The sequence below is a fragment of the Neophocaena asiaeorientalis genome, unplaced genomic scaffold (assembly GCF_003031525.2).
Source record: "Neophocaena asiaeorientalis asiaeorientalis breed wild unplaced genomic scaffold, Neophocaena_asiaeorientalis_V1.1 scaffold49, whole genome shotgun sequence".
Lineage (NCBI taxonomy): Eukaryota > Metazoa > Chordata > Mammalia > Artiodactyla > Phocoenidae > Neophocaena > Neophocaena asiaeorientalis.
The window spans coordinates 5,593,379-5,613,439 of NW_020172456.1; the positions used below are offsets into that span (position 1 = coordinate 5,593,379).

At 41.7% G+C, this 20,061-nt stretch overlaps 1 protein-coding gene across 4 annotated transcripts in view; it reads right to left on the reverse strand.

The window, feature by feature from the left end:
• The window catches only part of LIN52 (lin-52 DREAM MuvB core complex component), a 115,714-nt gene extending 105,378 nt beyond the window's left edge, over positions 1 to 10,336 (reverse strand). For all 4 annotated transcript variants that reach the window (XR_003002248.1, XM_024737851.1, XM_024737854.1 and 1 more), the window contains exons 1-3: positions 10,152 to 10,336; positions 4,842 to 4,916; positions 3,172 to 3,209 (exon numbers count right to left, since the gene is read on the reverse strand). Coding sequence is in view for 3 of the 4 variants with exons in the window: in XM_024737851.1 (XP_024593619.1) it covers positions 3,172 to 3,209; positions 4,842 to 4,916; positions 10,152 to 10,182 (144 nt within the window). In the remaining variant the exon portion in view is untranslated. The remainder of the gene's footprint in view (positions 1 to 3,171; positions 3,210 to 4,841; positions 4,917 to 10,151) is intronic.
• Between the last annotated feature and the right edge of the window lie 9,725 nt (positions 10,337 to 20,061).

A 20,061-nucleotide genomic window follows, 5' to 3' on the forward strand; every position in this document is an offset into this window, starting at 1 on the left:
TCTGGCAGAGGAGAAGATTCAAAGAACCAAAAATGAGAAAATCTTCAATCTGAATGAGAGAAGATTGGAATGATCATTACTTGAAATTTCATTTTATTTTAAACATTTCAGAAAACTTTAGAATTTTAAGTTTCTTTTCATTTCTGAAAGTGAACTTACAAAACTTACAAAACATGCAAGAGAACCCATTCTTAGAATAGGAGTAACAGTTTTCAATCCTGGTTGCACATGAGAATCATCTGTGTAACTATAAAAAAATACAGACAACTAGGCCATAACCCAGATGTACTGATTTAGAATATCAGGGTTTAGGAGAGGGTCCCGTGGAAAGAATGGAGCAAGGGCATTACATATGTATTTTTTATTATTTATTTATTTTTATTTTTTTTTGCGGTATGTGGGCCTCTCACTGTTATGGCCTCCCGTCGTGGAGCACAGGCTCCGGACGCGCAGGCTCAGTGGCCATGGCTCACAGGCCCAGCCGCTCCGCGGCATGTGGGATCTTCCCGGACGGGGGCACGAACCCGTGTCCTCTGCATCGGCAGGCAGACTCTCAACCACTGCGCCACCAGGGAAGCCCTCTTTTTCTTTTTTTTAACTTCTAGTATAACTGCCATATAACATTATATTAGTTTCCGGTGTATAGCATAATAATTCAATATTTGTGTAAACTGTGAAATGATTGCCACAATAAGTCCAGTTAACATCTATCACCATACATGGCTACAAAAATTTTTTTCTTGTGATGAGAACTTTTAAGATCTATTCTCTTAGCAACTTTCAAATATGCAATACAGTATTACTAACTATAGTCACCATGCTGTACATTACAAATCCAGGACTTATTTATTCCTTTTCCTTTTTTAAAAATTAACATTTATTTGGCACTCTGTGACAAGCAGAACACTTTATATGCATCATGTCATTTAATTTCCAAATCAACCCTATGAAACAGGTATTATTATCCTCCTCATTTTACAAATTAAAAAAAAACAGATGTATAGTAAGATTATAAATCACTTGCCTCAGGTCACAAAGCTATTGGAGCCAGGATTCAAAACCCATGAAGTCTGAGTTCAAAAACCACTACTCTATACTACCTCACCTTGAAGGCTCTAGGTCAAATTCACCACTTCTACCCCAGCAGGGAATCGGACTATACCAGGGGATCTTAACCTGGGGCCCTGGGATGGCCCTGAACCCCTAGAAACAAAACTCAATATATATGTGCATACTTCTAGGGAAAAAGTGTAGATATTTAATCAGATTTTCAAAAAACACCATGCTCTAATAAAAGTTTTCAAAAAAACACTTATTTATGTTTACAACGTAAAGTACTTAGTTGTAACGCATATAATTAACTAAACTAAAAATTCATTATGAATGAGAATTTAAGAAAATTAAATCAGGTACTTTCTATCCAATCTACTAGATAAAAGCTGATCTAATAATAATAGCTACAATGTACTGTTTATTAGTTCTTGGCAGTATGCAAAGCGTTTTACATGCATTATGGCATTTTATACTAAGTTCTATGAGGTACTTTCAGATGAGAAAACTAAGGCTCAAAAATGTTAGGAGGGCTTCCCCGGTGGCGCAGTGGTTGAGAGTTTGCCTGACAATGCAGGGGACACAGGTTCGTGCCCCGGTCCGGGAGGATCCCACATGCCACGAAGTGGCTGGGCCTGTGAGCCATGGCCGCTGAGCCTGTGCGTCCGGAGCCTGTGCTCCGCAACGGGAGAGGCCATAGCAGTGAGAGGCCTGCGTACCGCAAAAAAAAAAAAAAAAAAAATGTTAGGAAACTTGCTCATGTCACAGATAGTAAAGTAGCAGATTCAGGACTCAAATCCAAGTGTGTCTGACTCCAAAACCCTATGCTATCCTTTACTCCTCATGCTCAGGCCTTCCTGGATGCTAAAGTAGCACACTCCAGCTTTCATACAATCCTAGCTCCTGAAAAAATGAAAGAGGCTACAAAGTCAGACTCCCTTTGAACAAACATGCTCATAGGACCTAAAAGCCACAGGCCCAGAAGAAGGGCCTTAATATTTAACTCAGCACCTTTAACTCTATTAATGAGTGGAGAATGCTAAGCACATGGTAAGGTACTAAGAGAGTTATATTACAAATCCCCAATTTGTTACTAGAAAGAGCATTAGCTTTGGAATCAGACAGATCTGTGCTCAAATCCTGGCCTGTCACTCACTAGGACTTGGGCAAGTAACTTAACTTCCAAGTTTCTCTGCCAGTCAGTGCTTTTAACTTTGGGCACAAATGCTTTTAGGTCTGGTATAATAAATATGGATGCTAGTAATTAGACTTACGGGCTCAAAGCCTGGTTCTGCTATTTACAGCCTATGATCTTGGGTAACCTACTTAACCTCTTTGTGTCTATTTCTTTGTCTGTAAAATAGGGATAATAATAGTACCTATACCTCATATGTTTATTCTTTTTCTTTTTTTTTTTTTTGGCTGCACCATGCAGCTTGCAGGATCTTAGTTCCCCAATCAGGGATTGAACCTGGGGCCACTGGCAGTGAAAGTGCCGAGTCCTAACCACTGGACTGCCAGGGAAGTCCCCCTCACATGGTTTTGTAAACACTAAATTATGTACGTAAAGTACTTAGAACAGTGCCTGGCATATGGTATGCATCATGCACGTGCTAGCTAATATTATAATCATCATATTTTCCTGGTTGTGGGAATATATAAGAACATATTTAGAGCATCTAGCACAATGTCTGCTGTCCTGGAAACGGAAAAGTTGTGGCTCTAATGAATGTCTTCCTTCAGTTTCTGACGAGCCACTGAGAAATTTCAAAATCCTCTAGGGAGGTATAAGTTAAAGTCATAATGCATCACATAAACAAAAGAGAAAAGCTTCAAAATCATAGTTTGGGCAAAAAGAACACTGGCATTACATTAAATATTTCAACTGCCTTACCTTAAAATCTTTTAAGCTGAGAGAAGAGGCTAATAGTCAAAGGTCAAAATAGAGCATGAACATCATTAACATGATGATAATATAAACAGATTTCCAGGGCTGTGGTTACAAAATATTTTGAAGGCTATGACATTATTCTTGAAAATAAAGAAATAAGAGATAGTTGAGATTTTACCCAGAAGCAAAATGTTGGAAAAACTTCATTAGGTAAGTAAGATATTACTTACGCTTTTGAAGGAAGCTGCAAATTCAGCAACACCTGGTACTAAAAAGAAAAAGCACAACATTAGTCATTCAGTAAACATTTTAGTGTCTCTTACATAGAGGATTCAAATGAGAAAACAACCTTGTCTTCCAGGAGTTTATAGTCTGGAAGAAGAGACAGAGTAAATCAATAACTATAACATTTTTTAAGTGCTTCAAGAAAAATACCAGTTGCTATGGGAGGACAAAAAATGAAAATCTAAATCAGACCGAGGAGGCAGGAAAAGTTTCTCAGAGAAAATAATGCCTCAACTGAACTTCAAAGGATCAGGAGTTAGCTGAATGAGACGGTGGTGAGATCTAGTATCTCTTACCAAAAATTTAAAATTTCCTTTTTAGGTATGCTATTCTATCAATCCAATTGTTTACTTAAATATCTCACAGAAAGAATCATCTTAAAAAAGAGAAAAATAAAAATCAGGTATTTAAAAATAAGGTTCAACCTCACTAATAAAGAAATATAAACTAAAAATAATGAATATCAGTAACGTCCAATCCTGGCTAGTATGTAAGGAAATGGGTACTCCCATACACAGTCATCCTCTTCCATATGCACAAAGATATATGTGCAAGGATATACATTGTTAAATTGTTTGTAACATCAACACTTGGATATAACTTAGGTTTCCATATAGGGTATGAATACATAAGCTGTAGTAGTAGATCTATACAATGAAATATTTTTTAAAAATGAAGTAAGTCTATACCTATCAACCTGGAAAGATCCATTAATAAGTTACTAGGTAGAATATGTTAAGCTGTAGATCACTGTACATATGACTTCATCATAACAAAACAAAAAACTCTCTATACACTTAAAATATTTATTTGCCTATCTGCATAAGCATTTAAAAAAAAAGAGGTCCAAAATATCAGTACTAAACTATAACAGCAGTTAACTTTATAAGAATACTTAAAGAAGTAAGGAATTACTTTATGCATCTCATATTGTCTGACACATTACAGATGAAGTTTAAAAAATAATAATAATAATAATAATTTTTTTTTTTTTTTTTTTTTTTTTTTTTTGCATGTGAGTGGGAATTTTTTAAAGGCTCTCTATCATTTCCTGAGTCACACTGTGTTCAGAAAAAATTAAACTACCAAACAGCTATTCTTAACACCAGACCACAGAATTCAGTCTCTTCCTTTGAAGTAAAATTAAAATTTTAATCACTACAGCTAAATGGTAACTCTTCAAAAATCTCCCTCAAAGTAGCACTGGTTTTCCTGCATTGATTTTTGAGCTGCTGCTTCTTTTTTTTTAATTAATTAATTAATTAATATTTATTTTTGGCTGCATTGGGTCTTTGTTGCTGCACACGGGCTTTCTCTAGTTGCGGCGAGCAGGGGCTACTCTTCGTTGCGGTGCGCGGGCTTCTCACTGCAGTGGCTTCTCTTGTTGCGGAGCTAGGGCTCTAGGCACGTGGGCTTCAGTAGTTGTGGCATGCGGGCTCTAGAGTGCAGCCTCAGTAGTTGTGGCTCACGGGCTTAGTTGCTCGGCGGCACGTGGGATCTTCCCGGACCAGGGACTGAACCATGTCCCCTGCATTGGCAGGCAGACTCTTAACCACTGCACCACCAGGGAAGTCACTCCTACATTGATTTTGATATAAAGAAACCAAGAACTTACATTGCTCTGGCCAAAGATCTGGTGAAGCTCGGTCAAGTTTTTCAAAACTTAGCAAAGATGCTTCCAGATCTGCCCCTAGAACAAAACACTCAGATGAGCTAAGAAGATACAAAACACATTATTTTACATTTTATGACGTATCAATCTCAAAGAACATAACAAACTGGAACACTCACTCACCTGGAAGTCTAGAGATTTGAGTTCTGTGACTACTGATGCTACTGAGCCATGATGTTACACAAATAAGTCATTTCCCTCATCAAACCTTACTTTTCCCATCTCTAAAACAAGAACAATATTTTAGTGGGGTATTGGGAAAAATGAATGTCAACAAACCCATCTGCATCTTTACTCATACTCTTGAACTTTCCTCCCAATCAATGAAGTGTCCCTGCTCCCAAGAAAAACAAACTCCTCTGATAGGGCCCTGGATTCCATCTTCTCTTGCTTTGTCAAAGATGTGATCTTGAATAATCTCTTGCACAACCAGTTTCTACCTTTCTCTACTGGCTCAAACTCAACAGCAAGTAAGCCTGCTCTGGAATTTACCTTCTTTGAAGATACTCTTCCTTGACCCCATGACTTCCTCACTCCTCCTTCACTGCAAAAGTTCTTGAGTTGTTCCTCCTGCTGTCTCCACTTCCTCACCTTACATTCTCTCCTTAACCTACAACAAATAGGATTCTGCCCCTACATGTGTGGAAACGGCTGTTGTCAAGATTATCTATGACCTATGTTGCTAAATTGAGTGGTCACTTCTCTGTTCTCTCTTATGTGACCTCTTTGCAGCATCCACCCACTGACCACTCTCCTTCAAACACTCCACTTGCAGCTTCTATAAAACAATTATGCTGGTTTTTCTCCCTCCTCACTGACTCCGCCAGTCTCCTCTTCCACTCAGGGCCCACCCTAGGCTGACTTCACTCCCTACCAAAGTCTCCCAAGGAAATCTCATCTAGTCCCATAGCCTTTACGACCATTTATATGCCAATGACTTCATACTTCTACTTCCAGCCCTAATCTTTCCCTGGACTTTGGAGTTATATATCTAAGTGGCTACTTGACATCTCTCTCTATTAATATGTGTGAAAAACCATAATCCCCCAGTCTTCTCCATCTCAATAAATAGCACTACCATCAACTCCAGTTCTCAAACCAAAAACCCAGGTGTCATCCTTCATGCCTCCCTTTCCTTCACTCTTCCACCAACCCATTAGTAAGTCCAGTAATTTGTCCCTCTAAAACATACCATGAAATCACATTAGTTAACCAAGGAACCATAGCTTCTCTCCTGGACTACTTCAATAGCCTCTTAATAGGTCTCCCTGCTCCCATTCTTACCCCTCCCCCTCCCGACCCCTAAATCTACACTCCACAAAGTAGTCAGACAGATTTTTTTTTAAATGTCAATCAGTTCACGCCACTCTCCAGCTTAAAGAACTTCTTCCCAGCTAAATTCATGAATGCACATCTATTGTGACCTATAAAATCCTACATGATCCAGCCCCTGCCTAATTCTTCAACACCATTTCCTCTCCATTCTTGCCCTGGTACACAGTAGGTGCTCAATATTAATGACAACAGTTAGGGACTTCCCTGGTGGCACAGTGGTTAAGATTCCATGCTCCCAATGCAGGGGGCCTGGGTTCAACCCTGGTCAGGGAACTAGATCCCACATGCATGCCACAACTAAGAGTTCGCATGCCACAACTAAGGAGCCCACCTGCCGCAATTAAGGAGCCCGCCTGCTGCAATTAAGAAGACCACCTGCCACAACTAAGACCTGGCACAACCAAATAAACTAATTAAAAAAAAACAAAACTAGAGTTAACATTTGTTGAGTACACATTGTGTGCTCGGTATACTAATTAGCTGCATAAATTGGTTGATTTAATGATATAAACAGTGGTTTCTTAACGTTTTCTGGGTAAGCCACATTTTTGAAGATCTGAAAAAAAAAGCTATGGACTCACTCCCCAGAAAACATACATATTTATAAAATTTGTCAACATGTGCTTTTCTCTAAACTACATTTTTTTCCCAAATATTCTAAGGGACCCCATGTTCATAGCAGGATTATTTACAAGTCAAGACATGGGAACAACCTAAGTGTCCGTTGATGGATGAAGACATTGTGAAAATACACACACACACAATGGAATATTATTCGGCCATATATAAATGAGGAAATCCTATCATTTGCAACAACCTGGATGGACCTTGAAGGCATTATGCTAAGTGAAATAAAACAGAGACAGAAAAATACTGTATGATCTCACTTATATGTGCAATCTAAAACAAGCAAACAAGTAAACTCATAGAAGAGAGATCACACTTGTGGTTACCAGAAGTGGGGCGTACGAAGAGGAGTAATTGGAGGAAAGTGGTCAAAATGTACAAACTTCCAGTCATAAGGTAAATAAGTACTAGGGATGTAATGATGACTATAGCTAACACTGCTGTATGATACACAGGAAAGTTGAGAGCAAATCCTAAGAGTTTTCATCAAAAGGAGAAAAAATTTTTTCCTTTATTCTTCTTTCTTTTCTTTTTATTGTATCATTATGAGAAGATGGATGTTAGCTGAACCTATATATTTAAGTGAATTTCCAATAGCATTCTAATTGGGAAAGAACTCAACTCTAATAAATTGCCTTAACTAAAGCATCTAAAAATGGCAACCAACCAAAGAAACCAAAAAAAGCTGTGTGAAACACAAAATGCCCATTTTCGAATTCCCAAGGAATGTTACTGATGGAAAGTTCAACCATAACAAAATAAACTTATTGAGGGTAGGATCCAATAACCAACAAGTGTGACCCTATGATACCACAATCTGGGGCATAACTCAGACTCTACTGTGAGTGTTATTCTCATACATTAAGTAATTAATGGCTTTACTTAGTTCAATTTTCTCCTTTACAAAGATGTCCCAGCAATTTTAGCGTTAAAAAGAGAAACACTAGGGCTTCCCTGGTGGCTCAGTGGTTGAGAGTCCGCCTGCCGATGCAGGGGACGCGGGTTCGTGCCACGGTCCGGGAGGAACCCACATGCCGCGGAGCAACCCACATGCCGCGGAGCGGCTGGGCCCGTAAGCCATGGCCGCTGAGCCTGCGCGTCCGGAGCCTGTGCTCCGCAACGGGAGAGGACACAACAGTGAGAGGCCCGCGTACCAAAAAAAAAAAAGAGAGAAACACTAAATGACCTAAACTTTTTTTCATAGCAAGATAATTTAATGGTGATAATTTTAAATGTTAAAGACAGAAACAGGTGGAACACTAAAAATAGAAGTGAGAGAGCTAGGCAGTGGAATATTTTAGGATAAGATACTTATTTAGAAGCTAAATTTAAGTTCAAAGTGCTCAACTTGATTTTGTCAGATTAAAAAGATTACGGGGAGAGGGTGAAGCTCTGTAAAAGATGAGCATGAAAAGTTTTAAAAATCTAGAGTGCACATTGAGTGAGAGTGGATATGGCTAAAAGACCAAAGGAAAAAAACACATTTCCAGTATTCTTCCTGGCCAAAGAGAGGAAAAGAAATTGAGAGAAGACAGGGGAAAAATCAAACATAAGGAACAAAACTTTTAAATATAAAGACAACTTAGTAATAAGCTAAAAATTTTAATAGCAATTACTTCTACTTCTATCACTTGGCTGGTTTTTTTTAAAACTGTGGTAAGTTATACATAACATTTACCATTTTAATCAGTTTTAAGTGTACAGTTCAGTGGCATTAAGTACATTCACATTGTTGTGCAACCATCGTCACCATCCATCACCAGAACTTTTTCACCTTCTCAAACTGAAAGTCTGTACCCATTAAACAATAACTCCCCATTCCCTTGGCTGATTTTTTAAATGCCTTTTTTTCCTGGGGTGAGGGGAAGGACATTTTAACAAGAGACCACCCAGGCAAAATAATCTCTTTTGACTCCCAACACCCATAATTTCTTATACAGTATGTACCTGTGCTCAAAAAACTTAAGACTCAGTTAAACTTAAGACTAAGTAATTTATTATTTATGCATATATCTAATCAGTCTTTCAATAAACGTGAATTGAAGGCCTACTGCTTGCCAGGCACTGTGCTAAGCCCTGGGATCCAACTATGAACAAGACAGACTTGGAATTTACAATCTGGTGTGAAAAGGGCAAAGTTAACATAATAACTATTCTGTCGATGAAGGTACAGAGAAAGGGAATAATGGTGAAGAAGGGCAACTCCAGATACTGTGTTCTGGGAAAGCCTTGCTGGGAGGTGACATTTAAATGAGACCTGAAACTGCAAAAGTGTTTACGTGTTTGATTAATCTTTTCCAAAGCACCTAGAATAACGCCTTTCATATAGTAGGATCTCAGTATAGCTTTCCTGGCCTCAATTTCCTCATTCCTGAAACGAACTTCCAAGATTCCTTCCAAACACAAAATACCTTTGTTTGACAGAAAACTAACTATCAGTGAAATGGACGCAGAGATGGAGGTGGTCGAAGCAAGAATTAAGTGAGTCCAGAAATGACTGCAAGATCCTAACCCTAAAGCAGAACGGAGCGCAAAACCCTGTGGGTATACCAAAACCACTCGATTACTATCTGAGATGACTTGCCTCTTAGACAACATATAAGCAGAAATCGTTCATTCACTCAGCCTTAAGAAACAACGCACAAAGCAGAAGCTACAGAGGTTGAGACGTGTGCATGACTACGCTAAAAAGCTCAATTCTCATTTTCCTCGGACTCTCACTGCGAGGGACCGAGAGGGTCTCTTCCTTAGCCGCCAGGGCAACGGTCCCAATCTAAGGAGACAGAAGAGAATCACGTTTCTCTTGCGGTTCAATCCCGGGATGAAGTCAGCCACCAACCCTAGCAAGCGCTTAGGAGAATCGTTCCGGATGCTCAAAAAGAGGAGAATCGACCCTTTAATGGGGCGCCCGGAGGAGAAAGCTACACTAAGGCGCCTCCTTTCCTCAGCAGTATCTCTTCCTCGGCCCTCAGCCTTTCCCAAATGGGGCTTTAGCGTACTAAAGCGAACCAGGGCGGAGGACCAAGGCGACTCTCGTCCTTTTGCCCAGAAAGGGTCCCAAGCGGGTGCCCTCCTCCACCCGCCTGGTACATTGCAGAGAAACTGGGCACCTCCAGAGCCGCTGTGAAGAGCCAGCGAACTGAAGATGCACCCACCTCCCATGGAAAAGAAGTGGAAGGGAAAGGAGAGCCCACTTAAGATATGTAAGTTCGAGGGGCAGACGGAGAGTGGAAGTTCCCAGGAGAGCACAGAAAGAGGTTGCGGGCGAAGGGTCCCTAAACCGGCTCTTACCGTCTGTGGGAGACGCCATCTTCCAACCCATGTCACGTGACGTGGCCAACCGTCGGCGGGAAAGCAAGGATCCATAAACCACGCCCCCAAAGAGAAACCCTATCCCCAACACACGGCCTGGTCTAGTTTCCCCGCCCCATAGGGCAATGTTTCCGCGGCTCAGCCCCCAGTGCTAGCCATACCCCCTCGCGCCGTGGGTGAGGCGGAGCTACTGCAAAATTCTTGCAGGACCTTATTTACTTTCTTCAGTGGGTGGGGCCGCGGTTGTGCCTGTGGCCAATCCCGGTTCTGGGTTCGGGGGCGGTTTCCCCGTGTGCTCAATATAGAGTACCCAAGTCAGGGGCGTCTTCCATACCTCCGCCAACAGAATTTGTTGAGGTGCGGGGGGGCGGCGAGAGCGCTATCACTTCTGACCAATCGCATACCACCAGGTCTGGGACTGAGGGTGCGGAGTCAGGTGTTGGGACGAGTGATTGGCTAGGGGAAATTGTCCTTTCCACCAATGAGGAGGTGCGGCAGGATGGAGGGGAGAGGCCTGGCAGCAGTCGTGCTTGTGGACAGACTCAGACTGTAGAGGTGCTGGGGGCTGAGAAGAGGCAACCGAGAGCCATGGCGGCGGTGGCGGCGGTGGCGGCGGCGGCGGCGGCGGCGGCAATGCGGGCCCAAAGACCGCAGGCGAGTGAGGTTGGCGCCAAGGGGTCGCGAAACTAGAAATTCGGTCCTTTCCGTCCGCTCTCTGAGCCAGCCCCTTCATGGCTGACCCTCCTGTGCCCATCGGACCAGTGCGGCCCTGTCCCACACCTTACTCAGTATCCGCCTTCGTTGGATCCAGCCCTGGACTATCACCCCTCTCCCTTTTATTCTTGAGACTCCCTCTTTCTGGCTCTGGTTCACTCTCCTCCTCCAGCCTTGCCCCGCCCCTGCCGTCACTCTCTTGCCCTCACCTCTATCGGTCGGCCCACCGTCTTTCCCTTTCACCTCTGCACCAGCCACCTCTCTGCCCCAAAAACTCCCCTTCTGGTCACCTTTCTTAGCATCCTGCCGGGAGCATCCAGATTGTTCCCTTCCCCCACCTTTCCCTTCACTGTCTACAGTCCGAGGTAAAGGCGGAGGTAGGAGGCACACGAGGGGCGAGGATCAGTGAATGAACTTTGAATCTCCTTCTAGAAGTGTACACTAGGTTTTCCCTCAAAGCAGCCATTTGCTGAGCTGTTTTCCCCAGCTATGGCTCTTTGTATTTTCCACAGGCTGTGGGCTGTGCCCTTGCTTGCCAAGACTTTGAGTTTAACTTTCTCTCAGCAAAGTTACAGTGTTTATGTTGGCCGTGAATAAGGACACATAGTTAATGCTACCAGTTTGTTCCAAGCATATGCAAAGGACTAAACATCTCTAAAGCACGTTATAGAAAATGGGAGCCAAGGAAGACAAGAAGTGTAAGTTCCAAGTTCCCACCCCCAAGTCAGCTCCTAGCCTGACTCAACTCTGCCCGTGGGGGTGGGGTGGGGAGATTAGGTCCTCTCTGAAGCCAGCCTAAGGATAGGAGATACAGAAGCTGCATGCCTGAGGCCTGAACAGCCTTACAAGGACTTAGATTATGAGGCAAGCGTTACTACAGGCAACATTCTGGAACCTGCAAGAAGCAATTTTGCTTCTCTTACTCATTATATCCAGCCTGGGAACTTCTTCCTCTATATTGCTGGGCTGTTAGATAATATTAGTATTTACCAGGTTTCAGTGAGTTCTACTGCAGAGACCATGCATTTTTAAGATTCTTAGCAGAGTCGGCAAAGATTCCTGTTTAAATATGCTATTTAATGGGACATTGGGGAGAATGGGTTGGAAGCGTTTGTCAAATGATCTGGCTTTCCTCATATTTCTTGATGTGATCCTAGTTCTGATTTTCTAGGTTTGTTTGTTTTTTTGTTTTTTGTTTTTGTAGTAGAGAAACAAAGTTTCCATCCTATACTTTCCATTACCAACTTCTCAAACTCTTCTACTGAAATTGACTTTTTTCCTTTGCCTCCTCTGCCATCACAAGTCATTGAGAGCCTTAAGAAGCTATTTTGTCCTTTGCATCAAGGAAAAGAATCTCCCTTCCCAAGTACTTTATTTTAGAAATAGACACTATTTTCTGATTCATTTTAAGAAACTTCTGAGTTGACCTGGAAAGAACAGAGATAGTAATTCTAAGTCAACTAGGAGTTACTGTAACATGACACTTTGATAAAGAGTAGTCTAGATTCTGGCAGTCAAGATATTATCACTCCCATTTAAAGATAAGAAGACTGGTCTTGAAGTGACTCAATGACTTTCTTCAGTGATGCAGTGGAAAGAGCACAGGCTGCACAATCATACTTGGGTTCTATCCCAGCACCACCACTTCCTAGTTTTAAGAATATCTGTGAAGATTAGAATTAATATAATGAAGTAAGTTACCTGACACTAAAGGTCATCCAAAGTCTCCCAACTAGTAACTAATGCGGCTGAGAATTCAGGACTTACATCTTGGCATCTCTTTCTGTGTCAGGCACTGTCCCAAGCTTTGGGAAAGGAGAGATAAGTAAAATATTCACTGAAAACCCCCCTACTGTAATGCAATGATAAGTGCTAAACAGTAAGAGTGCACACAGTACTGTAGGAACCTAGGGAAAGAGCCCCAAATTCCACCTGTGTGATTCAGGAGAAGCTTCCAAAAGGGGTTGATCTGGATTTAAGTATTGCAAGAGTAGGAGGCCTTTAGGTAGAGGGGAAGAGAGTTCCTGGTAAAGGAAATAGCAAGTATGAAATAAACATCTAGAGAACAAGGAGTTTGGTGTGACTGGACATAGGATAGTTTTTTCAGCAACAGTACTAATGAGTGTGTCTTGGAAAATGAAGAAAAGAAAGGAGATCTAACCTTTCAAAACTATATGATAATGTTTTATTATACCAGATGCAGTGCCTTTTATACCCTCTTGACAGCAGGGAGACTGTGTGCCAATGACAAAATAAAACTAAGCGGCCTAGGGCTTCAGTGGTGGCGCAGTGGTTAAGAATCCACCTGTCAGGCTTCCCTGGTGGCACAGTGGTTGAGAGTCTGCCTGCTGATGCAGGGGACGCGGGTTCGTGCCCCGGTCCAGGAGGATCCCACATGCCGCGGAGTGGCTGGGCCCGTGAGCCATGGCCGCTGGGCCTGTGCGTCCGGAGCCTGTGCTCTGCGACAGGAGAGGCCACAGCAGTGAGAGGCCCGCGTACCGCAAAAAAAAAAAAAAAAATCTGCCTGTCAATGCAGGGGACACGGGTTCGATCCCTGGTCCGGGAAGATCCCACATGCTGCAGAGCAACTAAGCCGGTGCACCACAACTACTGAGCCAACGCTCTAGAGCCCGTGCTCCACAACAAGGGAAGGCACTGCAATGAGAAGCCCATGCACCCGCAACGAAGAGTAACCCTCGCTCGCTGCAACTAGAGAAAGCCCGCATGCAGCAACAAAGACCCAACACAGCCAATAAATAAATAACTATTTTTTTAAAAAAGAAAACAAAAGAAAACTAAGTGACCTAGAATGCTCCAGTTGGCTTATCCGTGCATTTTCTGCCCTGTAAGAGAATCTACATGAAACAAAATTAATATCCAACAATTGCTTGATGTGTGCTCATTCTTTCATTCTGCAGAATATTACTGAGTGCTTACTCTAGTCCAGGAATGGTGCTAGGGGCTTAGGACACAACCATCTAGTGATCTAAGGGAGAGAGACTTAATAATTAAATAAGCTACTATTCCCTAGTGCGATATGAGAAATAGAGGAATTCGGGTGTTCTATGAACTTCATAATCAGGTACTTAGCCTAGACCAGAGATTGAGACTTAAAAACTTCCAACTCTGCTACTGCCCCTCTCACTCACAGGAGTTAATCTTGTTTTTTCTACTTCAGAGGAAACAAAAACCATTAGATGAGAATGTCCTCAACTTCCTGCTAGCAAGCCTACAGAACTGACCTGTACCTGTACCTGTACCCAAAGTGATAGGGAGCTAAGGAATAGATGTGAGCCAAGCAAATGGGATGAAACAATTCCAGGCAAGAGGGAGCAGCATGTGCAAGGGCAATGAGAGCACAAAACATGTTCTGAACAGCTGGAGCATAGAGAGAGCAAGGAGGAAAGCAACAAGCTAGGAAACTAGAGAAGTAAAGATACTATGTAGAGTCTTCTAAGCAACATCAAGGTGAGTCTTTATCCCAAGGACAATGGAAAGCCATTGGTAGGTTTTAAACAAAGGAGTGATCTAACCAGGTTTGTGTTTTAGAAAGACCCTCTGGCTATGGAGTGGAAACTAGATTCAGAAGGTTTAAGAATGGAGGCTGGGAGACCTGTTAGGAAACCATTGTTGAAGTCCAGGTGAGAGACAATGATGGTATAGACTTCGGTGAGGGTAGGAGGGGTGGAGAGAAGGGGGTGCATTTCAAAGACTTCTGGGAGGACAGATTGCCAGGACTTGTTTGATTCACTGAGGAGAGAGAGGGAGGAGTTGGGGTGACATTCAAGTTTCTGGCTGGGCAGCTAGGTGGATAGTAGCCCCATTTACTGAAAGGTGGGCTATAGGAAACAGAGCCGGTTGGTGGAAGGACGATGAGGTCAGCTTTTTCAACATGTACCTAAATAACATCCAAGTAGAGATGTGGTGAAGACAGTTATGTAGGTATTACCTGAAGAGGAAGATTCTGGTGAGGAATTACAGATTTGGGCATCACCAGGATCTAGATAATTAAGCCACTGGAATTGATGAAATCACCCAAGGAGAGTTCAGGAACTCCTTGTTCAGGAACTCAACCATTAGAGGCCAGGTATAGGAGACTGAACCAGCATAGAAGGCATAGAAAAAGTGGCCCAAGAAATAGAAAAGATACCAGGGCATCACAGAATACACGTGGAGAGGGGATTCAGACAGAGGGCATGATTAAATAACTCTCCACCTCTGCTGAGAGGTCAAGTACAAGAAGGACTTGGAAGAGTCCATGGTATGGAGGAAGTCACTCGTGTTCAATCATAAAGCTTGGAGATGATTGAAGAGTTAGTGGGAGATGGGGAGGAAATTGGTATAGAGAACTCTGGCTATTGGATGGAGAGAGGTTTAAGGTACAGGAAAGAAAGGATCATTGATGGAGGTGTCCAAGGCAGGAGGAACAGTTCAGAGCACAGGTGCAGAGATTAACCTTAGATTACAGGACAGACACCTCTTCAGTCAGTCCACCTCTGTGCACCTCTGTCTCCCAGTCACTCTGTCCCTGTAAACCTTGGTAGCTACCTTCTCCACTATAAGAGAAAGAAAGGAAAAAATGATGGGTATTGGTCAGTTTTGTAGGCTTACTGGTAAGAAGTTGAGGAAGTTCCCATCTGATGGTTTCTGTTTCCACTGAAGTAGAAAAAATAAGATCAGCTCTTTTTTTTTAATTAAAAAAATTTTAATTGAAATATAGTTGATTTGTAATGTTGTACCAATCTCTGCTGTACAGCAAAGTGACTCAGTAATACACATATAGACATTCTTTTCTTGTGTGTGGTTTTTTTTTGTTTTTTTTTTTTTTTTTTTTTTTTTTTTTACCCAACCACTGCGCCACCAGGGAAGCCCGACATTCTTTTTTTAATATTCTTTTCCATTATGGTTTATCACAGGATATTGAATATAGTGCCCTGTTGTTTATCCATCCTATATATAATAGTTTACATCTGCAAGATCAGCTCTTAAGAGTGAGAAGGAAAGGAACAGAGTTGAAAATTTTAAGAGAATTGTTAAGTTTTGAAATAGCAAGGAGTGTGAGCAAATAAGTATTTATAGTAATAACAACATGTAATAAGCACCAACTACTTGCTAGCTATTTTTCATACCTGGACAAGCTTGATCTCAGTAACTCTGTAAAGTAGGTAAACAGAATTCAGTGCCTGCCCTCGTGGAATTTATAGTCTTTGGGGTAACAAACAAGTAACTAGGTCATTACAACACAGACAGATAACCTCTTAGGGGAAATATTGGCTGCTATGGAGTACAAAAAAGGACAGCTAACCAAGTCTGGGGTGGGGGACAGTCAGGCAATATAAGCTGCCCAGTGGACCTTTCTTTCGTTCAGTAGATATTTACTGAACACCTACTGTGTAGCAGGTACTGTGTTGGTATTCGGAACGTGACTATAAGACATGGTGGTCTCCAGGAGAGTGTTGATGGTTTGAAATAGCTTTTGTGGGGACTGGGAGAGGAAGCAGACCAGGCATTTGGAAGGACTGTCTGCTGGCCCAAAGGACCAGCACCCTTTCCTCTAGACAGTGCTACAGGCACACAAACAAATTCTTGTACTTTATGCAGCCCTAAACTCTTTGGTTAACATGATTTCTCTTCAGACAAGGTAATAGATTATTAGATTGCAGCTTCCTTTTACAACCCAGTCTTGACTATTTTAGTTTGCTCACTTTGATTAGACTTCAGTATTTCTTATATCAACTTGCATAGCATATATACAAACTATTTTTTTTTAGAGAGTGACTTTATTGTAACTGATCCCCCCGACCCCTGCCATTTCCTGATTAAATCCTATTACCTGTATAACACATTCTTTTCCTATTAGGTACATGTGGCTTTTTTTTTTTTTTTTAATTTATTTTTGGCTGTGTTGGATCCTCGTTGCTGTGCGCCGACTTTCTCTAGTTGTGGCGAGCGGGGTCTACTTTTTGTTGCGGTGCGCGGGCTTCTCATTGCAATGTCTTCTCTTGTTGCGGAGCACGGGCTCTAGGCGCGCAGGCTTCCGTAGTTGCGGCACGTGCGCTCAGTAGTTGTGGCTTGCGAGCTCTAGAGCACAGGCTCAGTAGTTGTGGCACACGGGCTTAGTTACTTCGCAGCATGTAGGATCTTCCCAGACCAGGGCTCGAACCCGTGTCCCCTGCATTGATAGGCAGATTCTTAACCACTGCGCCACCAGGGAAGCCCACATGTGGCATTTTAAAAAACAGCTTTATTGAAATAAAATTGACCTAAAATAAACTGTACATATTTTAAAGTGTATAATTTTTTTTATTTGTTTATTTTTGGCTGTGTTGGGTCTTCGTTGTTGTGCGTGGGCTTTCTCTAGTTGCAGCAAGCGGGGGCTACTCTTCGTTGCGGTGTGTGGGCTTGTCATTGCAGTGGCTTCTCTTGTTGTGGAGCACGGGCTCTAGGCGTGCAGGCTTCAGTAGTTGTGGTATTCAGGCTCAGTAGTTGTGGCTCGTGGGCTCTAGGGTGCAGGCTCAGTAGTTGTGGTGCACGGGCTTAGTTGCTCCACGGCATGTGGGGTCTTCCCGGGGTAGGGATTGAACTCGTGTCCTCTGCATTGGCAGGTGGATTCTTAACCACCGTGCCACCAGGGAAGCCCTAAAGTGTATAATTTGATGTTTTATTATTTGTATACACCTGTGAAGACGTCACAATCAAGACAGTGAACACATTGCCCCAAAACGTTTCTCTCTTACCCCCTTCCTCTTTTCCTCCTCCGTCATCTCTAGGTAACCACTCATCTGCTTTCTGACATTACCTTTTACATTTTCTAGTTTTATATAAATGGAATCATACCGTATATACTCTTTTTAAGTCTTAACTTCTTTCACTCAGTATAATTACTATAGTTATCCATGTTGCATACGTCAATAGTCGGTTCCTTTTTATTGCTGAGTAGTATTCCAACATATGGATATACTATACTAGTTTCCCTAGTCACCCATCCAATTGTGGACGTTTGCGTTGTTCCCAAATTTTAGGCTGTTACCAATAAATTTACAATGAACATTCATGTTTTAAGTATTTGTGTGGGCATATTATACATACATTTGACACTTGGTTATATACTATCTTATATTCAACACCTATTGTGTTAGAGAGCATCCTAAGTGTTATCTTATTTTTAGATTTATGGTGACTACATGTACCGGGCCAAAAATTAGAAAAATATGGTCTAATGACAAAAAAATATTTTTTTAACCAGGACTGTCCTGGAAATTGAGCACATGATCATTATGGTTTATTGTTCTCTCATAGTTTGCTGTGTCTCATAGTCTCACAACTTTTCTCTTTATAAAGCCTGTATGACCCTTGAGAGCAAACACCAAGTCCTTTTTCATATACCCACAGTAACTAGTATAATGTTAAGCATATAGTAGCCATTCACTAAATTTTTAATAATTTTCTGCTCTCATTTATCAAAATAACCATTCTTTTACCTCCCAGGTTTCTTCCAAGGTGAACTCCAGTTGGCACCCAGCATCCTCCTTCTCTTCATCTTCAGTGGTGAGTTTATTTGGTAATAAAGGCTGACTTCTGAGAAGGAATCCAGTATAATTTGGGGGTATTCCCATTTATCTTCTTTACATAATTATGATCAGAGTTTATCTGGAATTTTGTATCTTGGTTTTCTTATCTCATATTGTGTCTACTGTGTTGTAAGCATTTACAATATTGCACGGTGGTCTTTATGATTACGATTTTTAATGGCTATATAATATTCTATCAAGTAGATATAGCCTGAATTAACTAATAATTTTTCCAGATAACCTTTAGACTTATTCTGGTTTTCAGTATTATAAAACAAACATTTATTTATGTAGTTTTCTTCTTTCCCTTCTGAATTAGGATTACTGTGTCAAAAGGTACATTTTCTTGGCTTCTAGAGGTTTTCTTGAGCCTGCCAGAAAGGTTGTCTTCTTTACAACCTTTAGAGTTGTTTTTACAGACCTACTGTCTATCAGCCATTTGCAGTAACGAAACCTGATATATAAGGACTGGTGCTCAAAATCCTGTTTATATAGAAGCATGCACATACTGTAACATAGTAATCTTTCACCTTTTTTGGCCCACAGACCACTTTGAAAATTTAATGAAAACAAGCTACTTCTCAGAAAAACTACACAGATAGAAATGTCTTTTAAAATCTTTTGATCATAAAGGTAATGCATGCTCATGGTAATGTGACAGAAAGTCAACTGGGCCAAGACGTCCTAATAGCTAATCTTTGTTAACACAGAGTCTACTGCTTTTTTAGTATAAGCTTCTCAGTGGCATATATTTACTCGTGAAGTTCCACTGTGTGATTAGCAGGGAATTTCCCATTTACAGAGAGATCACAGTATTGAGAGGCTCTGCCCCATATTAATAAGCACTATAGACAAGTATATTATATATCTCTTTCCTAGAGCTAACATTTCTAGAGGGCAGAAAATTCAGTTATCAACCCCAATTCCTTTTCTCTTTGTGAAAGAGAGAAGTAAAGCAACTAACTAATACAAAGTTTTGTGGTGTTTTTTGTTTTTTTTCCCCAGCCATCTGTAAAGCTTTTCATTGATGGGAAATTTATTGAATCCAAAAGTGACAAATGGATGGACATCCACAACCCCGTAAGCAAAGCTGCTTTGGGACTTAAATTTAACTAGCCTAGAATTCTGGGAACATGGTGGGAAAATAGGGACCTGGTTGTCTATTGTGAAGCACATGGCACTGCCCCTGCGACTATATGAAAAATGAAGAAGGTGGGGCAGGGACAAAGGATGATGTGCTGCTTTTTTTTAAAAAAAAAAAAATTTATTTATTATTTGTTTATTTATTTTTGGCTGCATCGGGTCTTTGTTGCAGCACGCGGGATCTTCGTTGAGGCATGTGGGATCCTTGTTGCAGCGTGTGGGCTTCTCTCTAGTTATGGCTCACAGCCTCCAGGGCACCTGAGCTCTGTAATTGTGGTGTGCGGGTTCCAGAGCACATGGGCTCTGTAGTTTGTGGTGCGCAGGCTCTCTAGTTGAGGGGCGTGAGCTCAGTAGTTGCGGCACGCGGGCCTAGTTGCCCCGCCACATGTGGGATCTTAGTTCCCTGACCAGGGATCGAACCTGTGCCCCCTGCATTGTAAGGCAGTTTTTTTTTTTTTTTT